This window comes from Gallinula chloropus, assembly GCF_964237585.1.
Source record: "Gallinula chloropus genome assembly, contig: HAP1_SCAFFOLD_220, whole genome shotgun sequence".
NCBI classification, from domain to species: domain Eukaryota; kingdom Metazoa; phylum Chordata; class Aves; order Gruiformes; family Rallidae; genus Gallinula; species Gallinula chloropus.
In genome coordinates, this window is record NW_028168487.1 from 65,440 (window position 1) to 85,182 (window position 19,743).

The 19,743-nt window shown below is 58.4% G+C and overlaps 2 protein-coding genes across 2 annotated transcripts; one reads left to right on the forward strand and one right to left on the reverse strand.

Moving 5' to 3' along the window:
- Window positions 1–190: 190 nt before the first annotated feature.
- On the reverse strand, window positions 191–5,815 carry LOC311204422 (uncharacterized protein). The gene is made up of 2 exons (XM_084280849.1): window positions 5,727–5,815; window positions 191–2,921 (listed from the first exon to the last, which is right to left on the reverse strand). The coding sequence occupies exon 2, from the start codon at window positions 2,911–2,913 to the stop codon at window positions 1,237–1,239; it is 1,677 nt and encodes a 558-aa protein (XP_084136975.1). The 5' UTR covers window positions 2,914–2,921; window positions 5,727–5,815; the 3' UTR covers window positions 191–1,236.
- Window positions 5,816–11,487: 5,672 nt separating this feature from the next.
- LOC311204429 (scavenger receptor cysteine-rich domain-containing group B protein-like) lies at window positions 11,488–19,515 on the forward strand. Its single transcript, XM_084280855.1, has 7 exons — window positions 11,488–11,533; window positions 13,371–13,397; window positions 14,361–14,690; window positions 15,336–15,665; window positions 16,525–16,854; window positions 18,064–18,393; window positions 19,234–19,515. The coding sequence occupies exons 1-7, from the start codon at window positions 11,503–11,505 to the stop codon at window positions 19,263–19,265; spliced, it is 1,410 nt and encodes a 469-aa protein (XP_084136981.1). The 5' UTR covers window positions 11,488–11,502; the 3' UTR covers window positions 19,266–19,515.
- The last annotated feature ends 228 nt before the right edge of the window (window positions 19,516–19,743 follow it).

The window sequence follows — 19,743 nt, forward strand, 5'->3', positions numbered from 1 at the left end:
GCTGGGAACCTGCTGTGTTCACCGTTAGGTGGACGTTCAGAGAGGCTCAACCCTGAAATTGAACCAGAATCTCATGACCCACAGCCAGGAACAGCCCTGCAAAGACACCAGAGATGCCCCAGCGCAGCATGAAGGAAGCTGGGGAGCTGTGGGGCAGAGGAGGAGGCAAGGAGGCAGAGATGTCAGTTAACCATCCTGTAATTAGTGTGCAGAGCGTGGAGGAGCACACACATTCCACCCCCCCCACACCCAGTTCCCAACGCTACAGGGACCACAGGAAAAGAGGTACAAGGTGGGACCCAAGATCTTCAGGAGTCCGAGGGGCAGCACAAGGGCACCTGTCTCACCCTCACAAGCAAAGGTCCGTGTGCCACCCTCTGCCCAGCCACCATCAGCTGAGGGGGGGGACAAATCCAGGCTCCAGCAGCAGCACAGGGGTAGCTCTGGGAAGCAAGAGGAGGAGGATGATGATGCAGGGTGCTGGTCATGTCTCACTTGCCCGTACCCAATCCAGGTTCCTGCCTGGAAAGTCCCAGAGCAGTTGGGAGAAGGACTTACAGCACTGGGTGTCCCTTGCTGAGGTTTCCAAAGTGGACGGTAGCAGCGTGTTCCCCCCCCCTTTCTTCTGCTCCCTACCAGCACCCTGGGGCAGAAAAAAAGGGGATGATTAACCAGGTAATTAGCAGCAGCACGAGATACGGACAGGACACTTGAACCCCAAAAGGCTTCAGGGGGAGAGGGGAGGTGTCCACTCCTCTCTCTTCCCCATAATCCTTTCCGCTGCCTGGACCATCGTCCTATCTCCCTCCCAAAAACATCTCGCCCCAACTCCCCACGAGGCCCCAGTTGAGGCTGAGCCACGCTTGCTTGGATGACCAGGGAGGGGGGTCTTGGGATGTGCCTTAATGGGGAGGGTCTCAGCCCTCCTCCCCACATGAGGAGGAAGAAGAGGACTTCTGCTTGCCCGCCGGCAGCGTACCACGAGCCACGGTGTGCTCACCAGGAGCCTGCACCACCCTGGCCCCACCGCAGGGTGCACTCCCCACAGAGAGAGGAGGGGAGCACAGCACAGATCCAGTCTCGGCGCAGAGCTCAGGAGAAGCACCACAGCTTCTGGAGGGTCCGTGCTGGTCCTTGGGTGCACACCCAGGGTCCCCAAAACCCAGGGCACGTCAGCGACGGGCGGCGGCGTCGCTCACACCCGCCGCGGGCTGCGGGTTGCGGTGCCAGGGGGCCTCAGCCGTCGCGGTGAACGCGCTGGTGTTGCAGCAGGTTGGAGGGGTGAGCAAAGCCCTTGTCACACACGCTGCACTTGTAGGGAGTCTCCCCCGTGTGCACCTTCTCGTGCACGGCCAGGTAGGCCAGGTCCTTGAAGAACTTGTGGCAGAAGCTGCACTTGTAGGGCCGCTCCTGGCTGTGCACGCGGTGGTGCTGGAGGAGCAAGGAGGGCCGGGCGAAGGCTTTCCCGCACACCTCGCACTTGTACGGGCGCTCTCCCGTGTGCGCCCGCTCGTGGATCACCAGGTAGGACGACTGCTTGAAGGCTTTCCCGCAGGTCTTGCAGACGAAGGGGCGCTCGCCGGTGTGCACCCGCTCGTGGGAGGAGAGGGCGTTGGACTGCTTGAAGCCCTTGCCGCAGAGCGGGCAGACGAAGGGCCGGTCCCCCGTGTGCACCCGCTCGTGCACCTTCAGGCTGTGCCCGTAGGTGAACTTCTTCCCGCACACCCCGCAGACGTGGGGCTTGTCGTCGCAGTGCTGGCGCTGGTGGAGGAGGAGGGCGTTGGAGGTGGGGAAGTCCTTCCCGCAGTCGGCGCACTTGAAGGGCTTCTCGGCGCAGTGGGTGAGGGCGTGGCGCTGCAGCTCGTAGGGGGTCTTGAAGCTCTTGGCGCAGCGCGGGCAGCGGAAGGGCCGCTCGCCGCTGTGGATGCGCCGGTGCTCCTGGAGGTTGGAGGAGCGCTTGAAGCGCTTGCCGCACAGCTCGCAGCGGAAGGGCCGCTCCTCCGTGTGGACCAGCCGGTGGCTCTTGAAGTCGGAGTGGCGTTTGAAGGAGGCCTGGCAGAGGTCGCAGCGGAAGGGACGCTCCTCGTTGTGGACCACCTCGTGGCTGAAGAGCTCCCAGGCCCTCTTGAAGGCCTTCTCGCAGACGCCGCACTGGAAGGGCTTCTCGTCCACGATCACCTCGCGGATCTCCAGCTCGCCGACGCCGCTCGCTGCTCCCCGCTTCGGGTGGGTCGGCAAGCCCACCGCCGCCTCCTCCAGTTCGCCCGCCGTGCCCCCCAGCACCAGTTTGGCAGTGGAGTAGATGCCACGCTCGTCAATCAGCTGTACAAAGTCCGGTTTGGGACGGGGGTCATCAGGAAGAGGCAGCTCGGGGGAGCAGGACCGAGACCTTCTCTCCTCCTCCTCTTCCTCGCTGCTCTGCGGCGTCTCCTCCAGCCCGTTCTCCATCCCCCTCTGTCTGAAGTCACCAGTCCGGCCCCAGATCAACCTCAGCCTCTTCCCTTGGGAGGGTCCTGGCTCCTCAACGCTCTCCCCCAGTCCTGGGGATGCAGGGGCCTGGCTTGTCTCCGGCTTCAGGCACAGGCAGTGGTTCCGCCGGCACGGCCGCAGTTCCCCCAGTACCTGGGGGCACTGGGAAACCCCCTCTCCAGTCTTCTGGCAGGGCCTGCCTGCACCCCGAGGGGACAGCGAGCCTTGCCTGCGGCAGCACCGTCCCAAGCGCTGTGGAGACGCTCGATCCAGCCTCTCTGGGGAGCCACCCCCCTGTTCTTCTCCCAGCTGCACCCCGGCTGCATCCTCCTCCTGAGCCTCCTCTTGTTCTTCTTCACCTTCAGGTCCATCTCCTTCAGAAAGAGGGGAGAGGCTCTGGGAAAAGGGGGGCTCACAGGCTGCAGGACCCAGCTGCCCTGCCATGGCAGCCCCTGTGAAAACGAGAAGAGAGAGAGAGTGAGAAGAGCTGGAGGAGGATGATGAGGGAAGAGGTGTGAAGACCCGGTGGCAGCAGCGTGGTGAGAGGTCAGACAGAGACACAGACATACAGGAAGGGAAGGAGGAGGCAGAGACAGAGCCAACACTTCACAGACACCAGTATCCCCAGTTCCCTTTGGGGCACTGAGGCACAGGCAGTCCCAGCACCAGCTTTCTGACCCCCTGTCAAGGCTTTTTAGGTGTTACAAGCACCCAAAAGCAGCTGCTCCTCAGAGTGGGGAGCGCTCTGCTCCCTCCCAGGGCCTGCTCCTGGTTACCTGCTCAGAGTAACCACTAAGGGACCGGCCTCCACCACGTCCCAGGGTTGTACTGGCCAGCAGCTTCCAGGCAGGGGTCTGAAAAGCTCCTTGGGAGGGTGCTTGGTCTTCAGCCCACAGCTCCTGGGGATTTAACCCTGCTCCAGGGTAGAGGGGTGGGTTTCCAGATCACCTCCTCAAGAAACTCTCCTCTCTCGGACTGGTGTTTTTCCAGCCTGTTGATGCCTCCAGAGCCTGTCCAGTGGCTGCTCCCAGCTTGACAAGAGGCTCAGATCCTCAGCTCAGGGATCTCCTGGGTGATCATCTAGTCCAACACACTTCCAGAGCAGGATCACCTAAGCTAAATCCCACAGGAACACGTCCAGGCAGGGGTTGGATGTCTCCAGAGAAGGAGACTCCCCAACCTCTCTGGGCAGCCTGTCCCAGGGCTCTGCCACCCTCACAGTGACAAAGCTCCTCCTGACATTCCCAAGGAGCTTCCTCTGCCCCTTGTCCTGTCGCTGCCAGCCCTGAGCAGAGCTCCAGCCTCCTGACCCTCACCCTTCACATATTTATAACCATCAATGAGGTCACCCCTCAGTCTCCTCTTCTCCTGAAGAGCCCCAGCTCCCTCAGCCTCTCCTCACAAGGAAGATGTTCCACTCCATCACCTCAATGGCCCTGTGCTGGGCTCTTCCAAGCAGTTCCATGTCCTTTTTGAGCTGAAGAGCCCAGAACTGGGGACAACATCCCAGCTGTGGTCTCACCAAGGCAGAGGAGATGGGTAGAAGGACCTCCCTTGACCACCCCAGATGCCATCAGCCTTCTTAGCTGCCTCATGGCCATCCTGCTGTCCCCCAGGACACCAGAACTCACTGGGATTTGTGGTGGGGGGTGTGTGAGTTGGTGGGTACCACACGTGGATGGAAGTTTGTGGGACTACAACCAGCCAGTGACACGATGGGGGTCTTACTGAGGGGTCTTCTGAACACACCCCCACCCCATCCCAGATACCAGCTGGAGCTTAATGCAGCTGGGGATGGAGCTTCAACTGGAAGGCAAGGGGTGAGCAATGAGCTTAATGCTATTAATAACCACGCTGATCTCATTAGAGCTTAACGAGCATGAGGTGCTCCTTGCCTGCACCTCCCACCCCAGCCAGGTCTCAGGTAGCAGAGAAGGGAACTCCTGGCCAAAGCCAGAGGGTTTCCAGGCACTACTTGGTGTCACCAGCACAGGAACATCAGTCCAAAGGTGACTTGAACAACATTGGGATGGGACACGGTGATAAAGCTGAAGAATCCTGGAAGGATGGGGGTTGGGTGGGACCTCTGGAGACCACCTAGTCCATCCCCATCCCCCCCAGAGCAGGATCCCCTTGAGCAGGCTGCACAGGGTCTGAATGTCTCCAGAGATGGAGACTCCAGCACCTCTCCTGTCCCAGGGCTCTGCCAGCCTCACAGTCCATATGTTCCTCCTCCTGTTTAGGTGCCACTTCCTCACCCTGTCACCGGGCCCCACCGAAAACAGCCCCACCCCATCCTCCTGACATCCCCCTGCTCAAGGATTTCTAAGCCCTGAGAAGTTCCCCCCTTGGTCTTCTCAAGGTGAAAAGAGCCCTGAGTCCCTCAGCCTCTCCAGAAGGGACGTTCTGGTCCCCTCATCATCGTCACAGCCCTTTCTTGGACCCTCTCCCTGAGCCAAGGAGCCCAGCACCACACACAATACCCCCCACGAACCCAACCTTGGCCTCCAACCTGCTCTTGAGGGATGAGGAAGTTCTCAGGGGTGACAGTTAATTAGGGGAGATGCTAAACCTGGGGTGTAATTAAGCTGAGATGCTGAACCCATCCCTGGGGAGGTTGAGGAACTGAGGACCAATGTGAGCCCTGGAGGAGCTGAGCTGGGGGACAGGGATACCCCTGGGTTAAAACCAGGGGCTGGGGGGGGGGTGTGCCCTTAGGGGTGGAATTTGGGATGTGTGGAGCCCAGCACCACACACAAGATTCCCAGCAAAGCCTCACCAGTGCTGCCCACACTTCTGGGAACACCCCAGGATGCTGTTGGCCTCCTCAGCTACGAGGACACACGGTTGACTCGTGGTCAAACCTGTTGTCCACCAAGATTCCCAAGTCTTTTTCCAGAGAGCTGCTTCCCAGCAGGTGAAAAGCACCTTGAAAAGGGGAGATAAATGGAGGGGACAAGCACAGAACCCCACCAAGAAGGACACATCACCACCAGTTGGTTTAAACCAAGAGGAACCCACTCTTGGGGAAGGGCTCAAACCACAGGGGCAGCACCCAGAGACCTTGTGAGCCAGAGGGACAGAGAAGAGCAAAGCAAGAAAGGCACAAGAGCAGCGAGGTGACATGTTTGGGGAGGGGGTAAAAAGCTGCTGGAGTGGAGTTTCTACGAGCTGCAGCAGAGATTTGGGGGTTTCAACCCCAGAGAGGCAGCCAAGAAGGTCCCAAAATAATAATAGTAATTAAAAAATAGGCTTACTTGCTTCCTAAAACACAGCAGGGGGGGTATTCACACTCCCTGGGGGGCTGGGGTTGAGCTGAACCCCGGTGAAAGCAGCTTTGGTGAAGGTGGGGTGATGGTGACTTGTCATTTTGGAGAGGGTAACTGGGACTGACTGGGGCAAACCAGTCCTACCCCTGAAGCAAGAACCTGGGAGGGGTATCGAGCGTGGTCAGGAAGGAGCTGCTGCCTGTGGGGTTGAAAGAAAAGGGAGAAAAACATGTTGGATAATGGAGGGGAAAGGGGGGGGGGGAAGAGGAATTCTCACAGGGTTGGGGTGAGGGGGTGATAAGGAGCCGTGGAGGGACTGGGTGCCATGGAAGAGGCTCCATCCCAGTCACACCTGGGCCAAAAATAGATGGGGTTTCACTTTTCCTTGCGCCCCAGTAGCACCAGTAACACCCCCAGATGGCCCAGCAGCCCCAGTGCCTGTGGGCTGACTGGGATTGTGGCCCCCCCAGCCCAGCCCCAGGTGGTCCCAGCTCCTTCCTGAACACACTGGCATCACACATCCCACCCCCCCCAAACACCACAAGCCCTCCCAGCATGGCCCAGTCTCCCTGGTGGCATCACACCCCCTCCTCCCCAACCCATTGCAACCCATTCCCCCCCCCCCCCTCCCCAGTATAACCAGTCCCCCCCATCTCACTGCTCTCCCTCAGACCCTTGGGAACACTCCAGTCTCCCCAGTACCTCATTCCACTCCACACTCCCACCACAACCAGAAGCTGCTGCGTGTCCCAGTACCCCCCCTCCCAGTATCAACCAGACCCCTCACCCACCCCATTACAACCAGACCCTCCCAGAGCATCCCAGCTCTCCCCAGTACCAAAACCATCCCCCTGCCGCTGCCCTCCCTCCTCCCAGCACCCCTCAGTCCCCCCCCAGCATCAAACAGACCCTCTCCCCTCACCACCCCCACCCCGGCATCACAACCGCACCCTCCCAGTACGTCCCAGTCCCTCCCAGTACGTCCCAGTCCGCCTAGATCCCCTCCCAGTACGTCCCAGCCCCCTCCCAGCATCACCACCGGCTCTCCCACCTCATCCCTTCCCCTACCCCGTTACAACCGGCTCCCTCCCGGATGCCCCAGTGCCCCCCCTGGTATCGCCCAGAGGCCCCTCGCCGACCCCCGGGCCTGTACCACGGGCCCGCTCCGCCGGGGCCGGGGCCGGGGCCGGGGCCGGGGCCGGGGCCTCCCCCTCCCTCCCTCTTCCCCCCTCCCTCGGGAACCACCGCGGGCTCTTCCTCCCCCCGCACCCCCCGGCATCGCGGCGGACGCTCCCTCGGCCGCGGCCCGGCCCCTCCTCCCCCCCAGCCCCGCCGCCGCCTCAGCGCTCACTGGGCCCCGCCGGTGCCGCAGCCCAACGCCTCCCCCGGCCCCGCTTCCGGCCGCGCTCCGCGCTGCGCGGCGACGCAACTTCCGGTCGGGGGGGGGGAGAGGACGGGACGCGGCCGCGCATGCGCGCCAGGCGGAGCGGGGTGGGGGGGGGCGCAGGGGGACACGTGTGTGAGGGGAGGGGACAGGGCGGGGGTGTGGGGACACGTGGGGGGGGCAGGGATGAGCCTGTGGGCGTGGGGACACATATATGTGGGGCAGGGATGTGCCTGGAACATGGGGACACGTGTGTGCAGGGCAGGGATGTGCCTGGAACATGTGTGTGGGCGTGGGGACATGTATGTGCAGGGCAGGGACATGTATGTGGGCAGGGGACACGTGTGTGAGGGGCAGGGATGAGCCTGGGCCATGTGTGTGGGCGTGGGGACATGTATGGGCAGGGCAGGGACATGTATGTTCAGGGCAGGGGACACGTGTGTGTGCAGGGCAGGGATGAGCCTGGAACATGTGTGTGGGCATGGGAACACGTGTGTGCAGGGCAGGGACATGCCTGGGGTGTGGGGACAGGTGTGTGAGGGGCAGGGACATGCCTAGGACATGTGTGTGGGTGTGGGGACACATATATGTGGGGCAGGGACATGCCTGGGGCAGGGATGTGGGCGTGGGGACACATATATGTGGGGTAGGGATGTGCCTGTGGGTAGGGGACACGTGTGTGAGGGGCAGGGATGTGCCTGGAACATGTGTGTGAGCATGGGGACACGTGTGTGAGGGGCAGGGACATGCCTGGGGCAGGGGTGTGGGTGTGGGGACACATATATGTGGGGCAGGGATGTGCCTGTGGGTAGGGGACACGTGTGTGAGGGGCAGGGATGAGCCTGGAACATGTCTGTGAGCATGGGGACACGTGTGTGAGGGGCAGGAACATGCCTGGGGCAGGGGTGTGGGTGTGGGGACACATATATGTGGGGCAGGGATGTGCCTGGAGTATGGGGACACGTGTGTGAGGGGCAGGGATGTGCCTGGGGCATGTGTGTGCGCATAGGAACACGTATATGTCGGGTAGGGATGTGCCTGTGGGCAGGGGACACGTGTGTGCAGGGCAGGGACATTTATGTGGGCAGGGGACACGTATGTGTGCAGGGCAGGGATGAGCCTGTGGGCATATGTGTGGGTGTGGGGACACATATATGTGGGGCAGGGACGTGCCTGTGGGCAGGGGACACGTGTGTGAGGGGCAGGGATGAGCCTGGAACATGTCTGTGAGCATGGGGACACGTGTGTGAGGGGCAGGGACATGCCTGGAGCGTGGGTGTGGGGACACATATATGTGGGGCAGGGATGTGCCTGTGGGCAGGGGACACGTGTGTGAGGGGCAGGGATGAGCCTGGAACATGTCTGTGAGCATGGGGACACGTGTGTGAGGGGCAGGGACATGCCTGGAGCGTGGGTGTGGGGACACGTATATGTCGGGCAGGGACATGCCTGTGGGCAGGGGACATGTGTGTGCAGGGCAGGGACGTACCTGGGCCATGTGTGTGGATGTGGGGACATGTGTGTGAGTGGCAGGGACATGTCTGGGACATGTGTGTGGGTGTGGGGACACATATATGTGGGGCAGGGACGTGCCTGTGGGCAGGGGTGTGGATGTGGGGACACATATATGTGGGGCAGGGACATGCCTGGGGCAGGGGTGTGGGTGTGGGGACACATATATGTGGGGCAGGGATGTGCCTGTGGCTGTGGGGACACGTGTGTGAGGGGCAGGGATGTGCCTGGAACATGTGTGTGGGGATGGGGACACGTGTGTGCAGGGCAGGGACATGCCTGGGGCAGGGGACACGTGTGTGCAGGGCAGGGACATGCCTGTGGGCGTGGGACACGTGTGTGAGGGGCAGGGACATGCCTGTGGGCAAGGGTGTGGGGACACATATATGTGGGGCAGAGATGTGCCTGTGGGCATGGGGACACGTGTGTGAGGGGCAGGGACATGCCTGGGGTAGGGATGTGGGTGTGGGGACACGTGTGTGCAGGGCAGGGATGAGCCTGGAACATGTGTGTGGGGATGGGGACACGTGTGTGCAGGGCAGGGACGTGCCTGGAGCATGGGTATGGGGACATATATGTGGGGCAGGGATGTCCCTGTGGGCAGGGGACACATGTGTGAGGGGCAGGGACATGCCTGGGGCAGGGGACACGTGTGTGCAGGGTGATGACAGAGTGGTGAGGGGCTGGAAGGGGCTGCCCAGAGAGGGGGTGGGTGCCCCATCCCTGGGGGTGTCCAAGGCCAGGTTGGCTGGGGCCCTGGGCAACCTTGTGTAGCTCCAGGCTGGAGGTTGGTGGCCCTGCCTGTGGCAGGGGGTTGGAGCTCTGGGACCCTTGGGGGGTCCCTCCCAACCCAACCCAGAGCCCAGGCTGGGATTCTGGGATTCTATGGTGACTCAGCCCCCTCCCTGGGCAGCCTGTGCCAGGCCCTGACCCTGTTCCAGGCCCATTCCAGGTCCCAACCCCATTCCAGGCCCCTTCCAGGCCCTGACCCTGCTCCAGGACCCTGTTCCCCATCCCCACACCTCTGCCAGGGAAGAACTTTCCCCTCCCACCTGCTCTGCCCCTGCCCTGGGGCAGCTTGAGCCCATTGCCCCTTGTCCCATCCCCTCTCCCCTGGCTGCAGAGACCATCACCCACCTCTCTGCACCCTCCTGGCAGGGCAGGGGAGGTGGGGAGAAGGGCTCCCCTCAGCCTCCTCTTCTCCAGCCTCAACCCCCCCAGCTCCTCATACAATTTCCAACCACCTCCAAAGCCTCCAAGTATTGTCCCCTTGTTCTTTCTTCACAATCCCAGCCCATAGCTAAATATTTCTATATAAATCCACCTGTTTTTATAACCAACTATATATTTATTTATAACTCTCCCCCCCAAAAAGAAATAGTTTTAGACTTATAAAGCAGTAAAAATGTATTTATTTTATAACCAATAAATAACTAGGGGCTCACCTGCCTCCCAGCAGTGAGTAGACTTGGTGAAATAACTGTTAAAAATGAAATAATAACTGTATTATCTATTTTTTGGAAGGAAAAGGGAATGAGGGAGGGGGAAAAAGGGAGCGGGGAAGGGAAGAACTCTGCTGAATTTCTGGTGGAAATTCCAGTTCCTGGAAAAAACCAAGCCAATATTCCTATCTGCAGCCACCCAGAAGATAAGGCAGACAATGTTTGTTGGGATTAATTATCAAGTGAGTCATCTACTGTCCAAACACCAACTGGGATTTACTGGCCAGACTCTGGGCAAACAGGAAGAACCTGAGGATCAGGAGCAAAACACAAGGGAGCTGTGGGGGTTGGGAAAGAAGCAAAGCCCACCTGGGACTGGGGGGAAGAGGGGGGTTCTTCTCTCCTCATACTGGGTTAACTGGGCCACCCACCGTCGCAGCCGCCAGCTCCCAGTGGGATGGAATCAAAAATGGAGAGAGGGAAACTGGTGGGTGGAGAGGGAGATGGTTTAACGGGGCAGAAAGGGAGTGATGATGATGATGGTGATGATGGTGGTGATGATGAATAGTCCGAGTAGGTGATGAACACCACAGTTTCTCATCACCTCAAGTCGATGCTCAGCGAGGTCCTGAGCTGCCCAACCTCCTGGCCAAGCACAGAGTTATGGGGATGGAACATCCTCTGGCCAGTCTGGGGCAGCTGTCCTGGCTGTGCCCCATCCTGGGTGCTTCCCCCCACCACCCACCTTCTCCTGAGCAGGGCAGCCTGAGAGGCTGAAGAGTCCTTGACAATGGATTTAATAGTAAGGTGGGATGCTCCTTGGTGTTCTCCTGGCTTCAAGAGGTGGGAGACAAGGAAGGAGAGCAGAACGAAGCTCCCATGGGACAAAGGGAGGGAGAGCAGACAGGGAAAGAGAGCAGAACGAAGCTCCCATGGGACAAACATGGGTAAAAAAACCCTGGCAAACATCTTCCACTGTTGGAAAACATCCCTTTCAGCGTTGGGAAAAGGTCACCTGCATCTTCTCCTGCTGCCTGCGTGGCATGGCATCACACCCAGCTACGCCTGGGCACTGATGCCTGAAGCCAGTCCTGGAAAGGGACTTGCAAAACCCTCTCTTCCCCCCACCACCCCCATCCCTGCCTCTGCTGGTCCAGAACTGGGTGTCCTGAGGGGACTTGTTTGCTCAGCGGGTTCCCGAAACGGGCCCTTTCACAACCTCATGACACAAGAGCTGCTTCCTGGCAGAGGCTTTCCATGAGAACCTGCCATGGGATGGGGAGGGAGGGAGGGAGGGTTTTTGGGGTGGAGAGGAGGAGCTGGGGCAAAGGGGGACTTCTCAAATAGCTGGGCCCTTGGGTGCATGTCCTGCCTTCTCCTCCCCGCCCCGTAGAGGCAACAGCTGCACAGTGTCTTTGCTGTGGAGATGAGGTTTGTCCTCCTGGCGTGTTTCTGGGGTAAGTCAAGTGGGATTTGGGTTTTTTTCCTCTTTTTCTATTGGTTTGGGGCCTCTTTGCCCACGGTTCTTCTCTCCCACCATTGCTTCTCCTACCACCCTCAGCACGAAGCCAGGCATGGGGATGCAGGAGGTGGTATCTGATCCATAGCTGAGTGGTGAACACTCAGAGCCCCTCAGATGCCTCCAGACAGCCCCAGCTGGACAGCTGGGTGCTGCCCCATCTTGCCACCGATGCCTGGACACCCCATTCAGGAGTGTCTCATGGGGGAGCTGAACCCCAGCCCCTCCTGAGCCAAGGGGACACCACACAAAGGTGGGGTTCCCTGCACAGGTTCCTCTTGCTGTTGGGTTCCTTTGTGGAGTCAAGGAAACACAGAAGGATTTGGGCTGGAAGGGACCTTTAAAGGTGATCAGCAGGGGCATCATCCACTAGACCAAGCTCCTCAGAGCCCTGCCCAACCTGACCTTGGGAGTTCTCAGGGATGGGACATCGACCACCTCCCTGGGCAACCTGTGGTAGTGTTTCATCTCCCCCAGCATGACAAACAAAGGTCTTCCTTAGATCTTTCTTCATTCCCACATGTCAGAGAGGAGCCCAGACCTGGTGTGGTGATGGGCTGAGCGTGCTAAGTGGAGGTGGGATGTGAGGAGGGTGATGGGCTGAGTGTGCCCAAGTAGGGTCCCTGGGACAGGTCACACAGGTCAGCATCCATCTGGAATCTCTCCAAAGAAGGAGACTCCACACCCCCCTGGGCAGCCTGTCCCAGGGCTCCTTCACCCTCACTGGGGAGAAGTTCTTCCTCATATTGGTGTGGAGCTTCTTGTGCTCCAACTTGGAGCCATCACCCCTTGTCCTGTCCCCACGGACACTGAGCAGAGGCTGCCCATGTCCCCCTGGGTCCCACCCTTCAGCTATTGATACCCATTGATCAGATCCCCTCTCAGGCTTCTCTTCTCCAGGTTGAACACCCCCAGCTCACTCAGCCTTTCCTTGAGATGGAAAAAAAGGACCTACCTGGACTTGTCCTGGTGTCAGCAGTTCTGCCCTTGCCCAAAGCCACGGGGTCAGTGCTTGGGATCTTGCCAGGTGGCTGCATTTAGGAGCAGAGAGTCTGTTTGTCTTGAGCTTCTCGTTGCTGTTGACCTTCCATGGTGGGCACAAAGTCCTCTTCTGAGTTTTCCAGGGAAAAAAAACCCAACCCAACAGGTCCTGGCAAGGTTTTCCCCAGGCAGGAAACCCCCTGCCAGGGTTTGCTTCAAGCTCTAGTGGATTCTCTGGTGAGATCCCTCCATCCAGCCCTGGAGCCCTCAGCACAAGGATATGGACCTCTTGGAGTGGGTCCAGAGGAGGCCATGAGGATGATACAAGGGCTGGACCACCTCTCCTACCAAGACAGGCTCAGCTGGGGTGGTTCAGCCTGGAGAAGGCTCCATGAAGACCTTAGAGCCCCTTCCAGAACCTGGAGGGGACCTAGAGGGCAGCTGGGGAGGGACTGTTTGCAAGGGCAGGTAGAGATAGGATGAGGGGAGATGTTTTTAATGAGAGCAGGGCAGGGTTAGATGAGACACTAGGAGGAAGTTCTTCACTCTGAGGGTGGTGGGACACTGGCCCAGGTTGCCCAGAGAGGTGGTGGAGGCTCCATCCCTGGAGACACTCAAGGTCAGGGTGGATGGGGCTCTGAGCAACCTGCTGCAGTTGAAGGTGTCCCTGCTCACTACAGAGGGGTTGGACAAGGTGACCTTAAAAGGTCCTTCCCAACCTGGTGTGTCGCTGTCCTGGAGCTCCTCAGAGCTCAGGAGACTCTCTAACACATCCCGTGTTCCTTCTCTTGCAGCTGCCCTCCCAGGAGTCCTGCTGGCAGGTCAGTATTCCCAGGGGGGAGTCAGGACACACAGCTGCCTTGAAATGTCGTGTAGAACGATGCTGTGCCTGATCTGGAGATGCCCACGTGCTGCTGAGGGCCACGGGACCTTGGTCTGAGACCTGTTTTCTGTGGGTCTCCTCTCTGCAAGCCAAGTTCTCCTGCTTAGCTGATGGAGAAGGCTTGACTCCACCTCCTGTGTGCAGCTGGTACCCAGCTCTGGGTGAAAGGGGCACTACTGGCCCAAAACCCTGACAGAACAAGATACCCTTGATGCTGAGGGTCTGATCTCCATGAGGTGGAGGAACTCCTGGTGTCCCCTCAGCTCCCTGAGAGAGATACTCAAATTTCTCCCCCCTACAGCACCCCAGACCTCTTCAAAGGGAACAGGGTGTCCAGAGAGGTTTGGTTCTTCACTCTGTCACGTTGTGGTTGGACTTTTTTGGCAACTATAGCCAAGTTTTGAGAAAGATTCTGTGTCCTGGTGGGTTCAACAGCAGGAAAAGGGACTCAGGAGGTCCCTTCCACTGCTGGGTGATGACACTTTGTAAGGTCCCAACAACAGCACCCAGCAATCACTGCCAAGAGCTGAGCAGACCCAGGGGTAGAAGTGCCTCAGTTGTCTCCTTGCTGCTTCCAGGCCTTGTAACTGGGACATACTGGCCTTGACTATGGGGAGACGTACCCAGAACGTGAATGCTGGGATAGTTTTTGGGGTACATCTCTCTCTTGGCATCTGAAAATGAACCTTGTGACTTGTGTCTCAAAGACTTCTGGCCTCACAAACTGACTTTTGGCCGTTCCCAGTTCAAAACCAGTTCCCAACCAGTAAAGATTCCAATATTAGAATACCCTGGGCTTTTCTTCCTCCTGGTTTGGCAACACAGCCCACCTCAGTGGGGGGTTTGGCAACACAGCCCACCTCATTCCCTGCCTTCACCTTGGGTTCTCTGCTCTCTCCAGAAGATGTAGACACCACCAAGCTCGAGATCCGCCTGGTCGGTGGTCCCAACCCCTGCTCTGGGAGAGTGGAGGTGCTTCACCAGGGCGTCTGGGGCACCGTCTGCGATGACCAGTGGGATTTACGGGAGGCCAAGGTGGTGTGCAGGCAGCTGGGCTGTGGGACGGCGCTCTCAGCCCCCCGGGAGGCTAAATATGGGGAGGGGAAGGGCCAGATCTGGCTGAGCGACGTGAGCTGCTGGGGGAAGGAAGCATCCCTCAGCGAGTGTGAGGCCAAGCCCTGGGGAGACAACATCTGCAACCACGTGGAAGACGCCAGCGTGGAGTGCTCAGGTGAGCCCTGGGTTGTCTTCTCCTTCCTTTCACATTGAGCTTTCTGCCCAAAACAAGCCAGGGGGGGAGGCAATTTCTCACCCACCCTGTTAGGACCTCAGGGGTGCAGAAGGACTTGGTTCAGCTCCACCTTCCTAACCCAGCTTGACCCAGAGAGGCTCCATCATGCCTCTTGCACCCAGAACAACCTGCATGGCTGGGAGTGGGATAGTCCCCTCCACCCCTGGAAGCCTCCACACATGGGGTGATTTTTTATCCCCTTGAGCTTTTCTTCTTAAGCCAGAAGTTTGGAGGAGTCCTCTAACCATCAGAGAGAGCTTTGGTGCATCGTGGGTGCTCCTGGTTTCTCCAGGTGACCAGAGACCTCTAACCATCAAAGCAGAGAGCGCTTTGGTGCTTTGCTGTCACCCCCAGGGACTGGTGACTCCTCCACCTCCTTGGGCAGCCCGTTCTGGTGCTTCACCACTGTTTTGGTGAAGAAACCTTTCCTAATACCCAACCTGGAGCGGCTTGAGACCATTTCCTCTTGTCCTATCGCTGGTCAGCTGGGAGAAGAAGCCAAGCCCTGCCTCACTGGTGATCTCCAGGTGATCAGGGCCACGGAGACTCGTCCCAAACCTTCTCCCTTGTTTGTTTTTTTGGCAGGAACAGAAATACCTGAGCCGGGGCCGGTCCGGCTGGTGGATGGCCCGAACCGATGCGCTGGGAGGGTCGAGGTGCTCCACGAAGAGCAGTGGGGCAGCGTGTGCCACGATGACTGGGACCTGAACGATGCCCAAGTGGTCTGCAAGCAGCTGGACTGCGGGGATGCGGTGCTGGCCCCCGCCGGAGCCAAGTTTGGGAGGGGGGTTGACACCATCTGGCTGGATGACGTGAATTGCACAGGGGAGGAGACCGCTCTCTCCGAGTGCTCGGCGAGGCCCTGGGGGGACCACAACTGCTACCACGGGGAAGATGCCAGTGCTATCTGTTCAGGTAATCCTGCCTTTCTCCTGCTCTGGCCAGGCAGGGGTTGGGGTGTCCTCATGGTCTTGTTTAGCAGGAACAAGAGATTAGAGTCACAGAGTCATCGAGGTTGGAACAGACCTTCAAGATCATCAAGTCCAGGGGTCAAACCTACATCACTGCAGCCACCAAACCACCTCCTGAGGCACCTTGTCTGCCTGTTGTTTGAACACCCCCCAGTGACTGGTGACTCCACCACCTCCCTGGGCAGCCTGTTCTGATGCTTCACCACTCTTTTGGTGAAGAACTTTTTCCTAATACCCAACCTGAACCTCCCCTGGAGCAGCTTGAGACCGTTTCCTCTTCATGGAATCATAGAATCACAGGGATTGGAAGGGACCTTGAGAGATCAACTCCAACCCCCCTGCCAAAGCTAGTCAGCTGGGAGAAGAGGCCAACCCCTGCCTCACTACACCCTCCTTTCTGGTAGCTGTAGAGCGTGATCAAGTCTCCTCTCAGCCTCCTCTTCTCCAGGCTGAGCATCCGCAGCTCCCTCAGCTTCTCCAACTGAGTTGGAGCTAAGCTAGTCAGTCCTGCTGGTGTCCTGGGGTCCTCATGCTGTGGAAGAGGGCTTCAGTCTGAGATGTTCTCTCCTCTCTGCTCACTAATGAGGTGGTCACCACCAATGAGGTGGTCATTTTTCCTGGGGGTCATTTTTTAATGTGGTCATTTTATCTCCAGGTCAGGTTGTGCTACTCTCTTGGACAGGTAGAGAAGATGACGAAGGAGAAGCTGTTAGGTGCAGGGCATAGAAATGGGGTGGGGGGGGGGAGATGGGGCACACAGGGCAATGTGTAGCCTGAGCATGTCCCCTCTGATGTACCTGCAGACTCGGGGATCACCGTCTCCACCTCGGTCCGCCTGGTCGGTGGTCCCAACCGCTGCTCTGGGAGAGTGGAGGTGCTTCACGAGGGCGTCTGGGGCACCGTCTGCGATGACCAGTGGGATTTACGGGAGGCCAAGGTGGTGTGCAGGCAGCTGGGCTGTGGGACGGCGCTCTCAGCCCTTCCAGAGTCCAAATACGGGGAGGGGAAGGGCCAGATCTGGCTGAGCGACGTGAACTGCACGGGGACGGAAGCATCCCTCAGCGAGTGTGAGGCCAAGCCCTGGGGAGACAACATCTGCAACCACGTGGAAGACGCCAGTGTGGAGTGCTCAGGTGAGCCCACCCTCTGCCCCCCCACTGGGCACATGCTGAGCGTAGGGTGGGCAGGTCCCACCACACATACACCCACTGCTTGAACCAGGGCTGGTCCCAAGTCCCAGGAGGTGGGAAGAGAGGGATGCAGCTGGTTAACTCATCCTTAACTCAGCCTTAACTCATCCTTAACTCACCATTAACTCAGCCTTAACTCATCATTAACTCACCAGCCCTGTGATGCAGTGAAGTGCTCACTCATTTGACTCAGGGGGGTGGACTGACTGATGTAGCTGACCCAGGGGCAACATTAAATCCTTTTCTTCTACATGATCCTGCTCTGGTTCTTCTCCTCCTACCTGATCCTGCTTGGTTCTTCTACCTGATCCTGCTCTGGTTCTCCTCCTACCTGGTCCTGCTCTAGTTCTTCTCCTCCTATCTGATCCTGCTCTGGTTCTTCTCCTACCTGATCCTGCTCTGGTTCTTCTCCTACCTGATCCTGCTCTAGTTCTTCTCCTACCTGATCCTGCTCTGGTTCTCCTCCTACCTGACCCTGCTCTAACTCTTCTCCTACCTGATCCTGCTCTCGTTCTTCTCCTATCTGATCCTGCTTCGTTCTTCTACCTGATCCTGCTCTAGTTCTCCTACCTGATCCTGCTCTAGTTCTCCTACCTGATCCTGCTCTAGTTCTTCTCCTACCTGAGCCTGCTCTGGTTCTTCTCCTCCTATCTGATCCTGCTCTGGTTCTCCTCCTACTTGATCCTGCTCTAGTTCTTCTCCTACCTGATCCTGCTCTAGTTCTTCTACCTGAACCTGCTCTGGTTCTTCTACCTGATCCTGCTCTGGTTCTTCTACCTGATCCTGCTCTAACTCTCCTCCTATCTGATCCTGCTCTGGTTCTCCTCCTACCTGATCCTGCTCTAGTTCTTCTACCTGAACCTGCTCTGGTCCCTTGTCCCACCTCTGCTCTACAGGATGACTATCAACCAGCAGACTCCTTGAACCACGCACACAGTAGAGCCTGCAGCCACCCACGATGACCTGGAAGGCTTTCTCCTGCTCTTTCCCCACAACCCCTGGGCTTTCTGTCTTCCTTCCCACCGCAGAGAAGCACAACCCTTGCCTTATCTCCATAGTTCTCAGCGGCACCTGAGCCTCTCCCAAGCTCTCCACGGACAGTGGGGTGTGTAGGACCTTCCCTTAACATTCCTCTTCTGCTCCTTGGTGCAGAAGTGGACATTCCTGAGCAGGGACCGGTCCGGCTCGTGGATGGCCCGAACAAGTGTGCTGGGAGGGTTGAGGTGCTCCACGAGAACCGCTGGGGCAGCGTGTGTGACGATCACTGGGACATGAAGGACGCCGAGGTGGTGTGCAGGCAGGTGGGCTGCGGGCCGCCGCTGTCGGCGCTGGGAAGCGCCCGCTACGGGAGAGGCCCTGATGTCATCTGGCTGGATGATGTGGAGTGCAAGGGGACAGAGGAGAGCATCTCTGACTGCCAGGCCAGACCGTGGGGTGAACACAACTGCTACCACGGAGAGGATGCTGATGTTGTCTGTGCAGGTAACCACCCAACACTGTGGCATCGGAGGTGACGTGGGGACAGGGTCAGACACTTCTCCAAGGTGGGAAGGCTGCCCCTAACCCAGGATAACGCTGGTGGAGACAGGGAAAGGGATACAGCAGGGAACTGTAAGGATATAGACCCCTTGGTTAGGATACATGTGCTGGGAGCAGCTGATGGGAGAGGGGTATCAACAGAGCAGGAGAAAACACCCCCGTGGCAGCCTGGCTGTGGGGTGGATGCTGCTGGGGAAGATGTTGACCAGGGAGCTTTGCTTAGGGCAAGGGTCCTAAAGGGCAGGAAGGGGGATGGTGGTGCAGTTTCTGGGGCTGGAGGTGAGCAATGGTGTCTGTGCTGGTACATCATCAGTACTCAGTAAATGCCTGAGTTGACCCTGAAGCTCTTGGGAGCTGAGTTCCTGACTTCTCATTGCCTTGTTTCTTGGGAGAGAAGCTTGGGCAGACCCTGGGTGGGTGAAGAGAGGGTTCCCTGGGAGTCTTTCCCTGGTTTCCTATGGATGAGCAGGGCTGTAGGAACTTGGATATCACCTTGGGGCGGGGGGATGCACAGTATCCTGCTGTCAGGACCATGTGCTGCAGTCCTCTGGATCACTCAGTGCAAGGTACATCAAGGTCAGAGCCTGCTCTTCATGCAGTCCTGTCCTTGCTCCCATAGAACCCTGTCCAAACCTCAGGCGTTGGGTTCCCAACAGCCTCTGGGTTATATAACCCAACCCATGGACTTTCTCTGGGACCTTCTCAACTTCTGGCAGGGAATTCTGGTGACAGAAAGCTCCTGGGAACAGGTTTTGCTTTAACTTGCTCCCTTTTTTTCTGCAGTTAACAAGAACCTGGAGGAGCCAGAAGCATAGTGATTGCCAGGTGGGATGGTGTTCGTTGTGCTCTGCAGGAAGACAGGGCAGCCAGAGAGAAGGGGAAGGGTGGGGATGGTGTAGAACCATCAGTGAACCATCAACAGGGTCCAGGGTTTGGCAAAACCACCCTCTGGAGGATTCACCAAGCTGGTTATAACTGAACTGGTGGGAAACAAACCCAGCTCGACGTAAAACCCACTGAAAATCAAACACCACGAAGTATCAATAAAGTTCCCCTCAAACTCAACATCTGTCTGTCTCACAGGTTGCTCAGGGACCTCTGCTGCCTGAGCAGGTGTCTAGCAGGGAGCTGTTGCTCCAGCACGCTGGGTATTTGTGTGGTGGGTGGCTGCAGTGAGTAGTTACACCAGGTGTATGTCAGTAGGGCCGTTTCTCAGGGAAACATCCAGACCAGGAGCCTTGGGATGTGAACATTGCACCACACGAGCTCATCTCTGAAGGTTTGTCCCTCCTT

Bases quoted from the DNA above. Each gene is read 5' to 3' on its own strand.
- LOC311204422 (XM_084280849.1), bottom strand. From the start codon at position 2,913: ATGGCAGGGCAGCTGGGTCCTGCAGCCTGTGAGCCCCCCTTTTCCCAG.
- LOC311204429 (XM_084280855.1), top strand. From the start codon at position 11,503: ATGAGGTTTGTCCTCCTGGCGTGTTTCTGGG. The intron at 13,398-14,360 runs GTCAGTATTCCC...TGCTCTCTCCAG, and splicing joins CCCAGGAGTCCTGCTGGCAG to AAGATGTAGACACCACCAAG. The intron at 16,855-18,063 runs GTGAGCCCACCC...TCCTTGGTGCAG, and splicing joins CGCCAGTGTGGAGTGCTCAG to AAGTGGACATTCCTGAGCAG.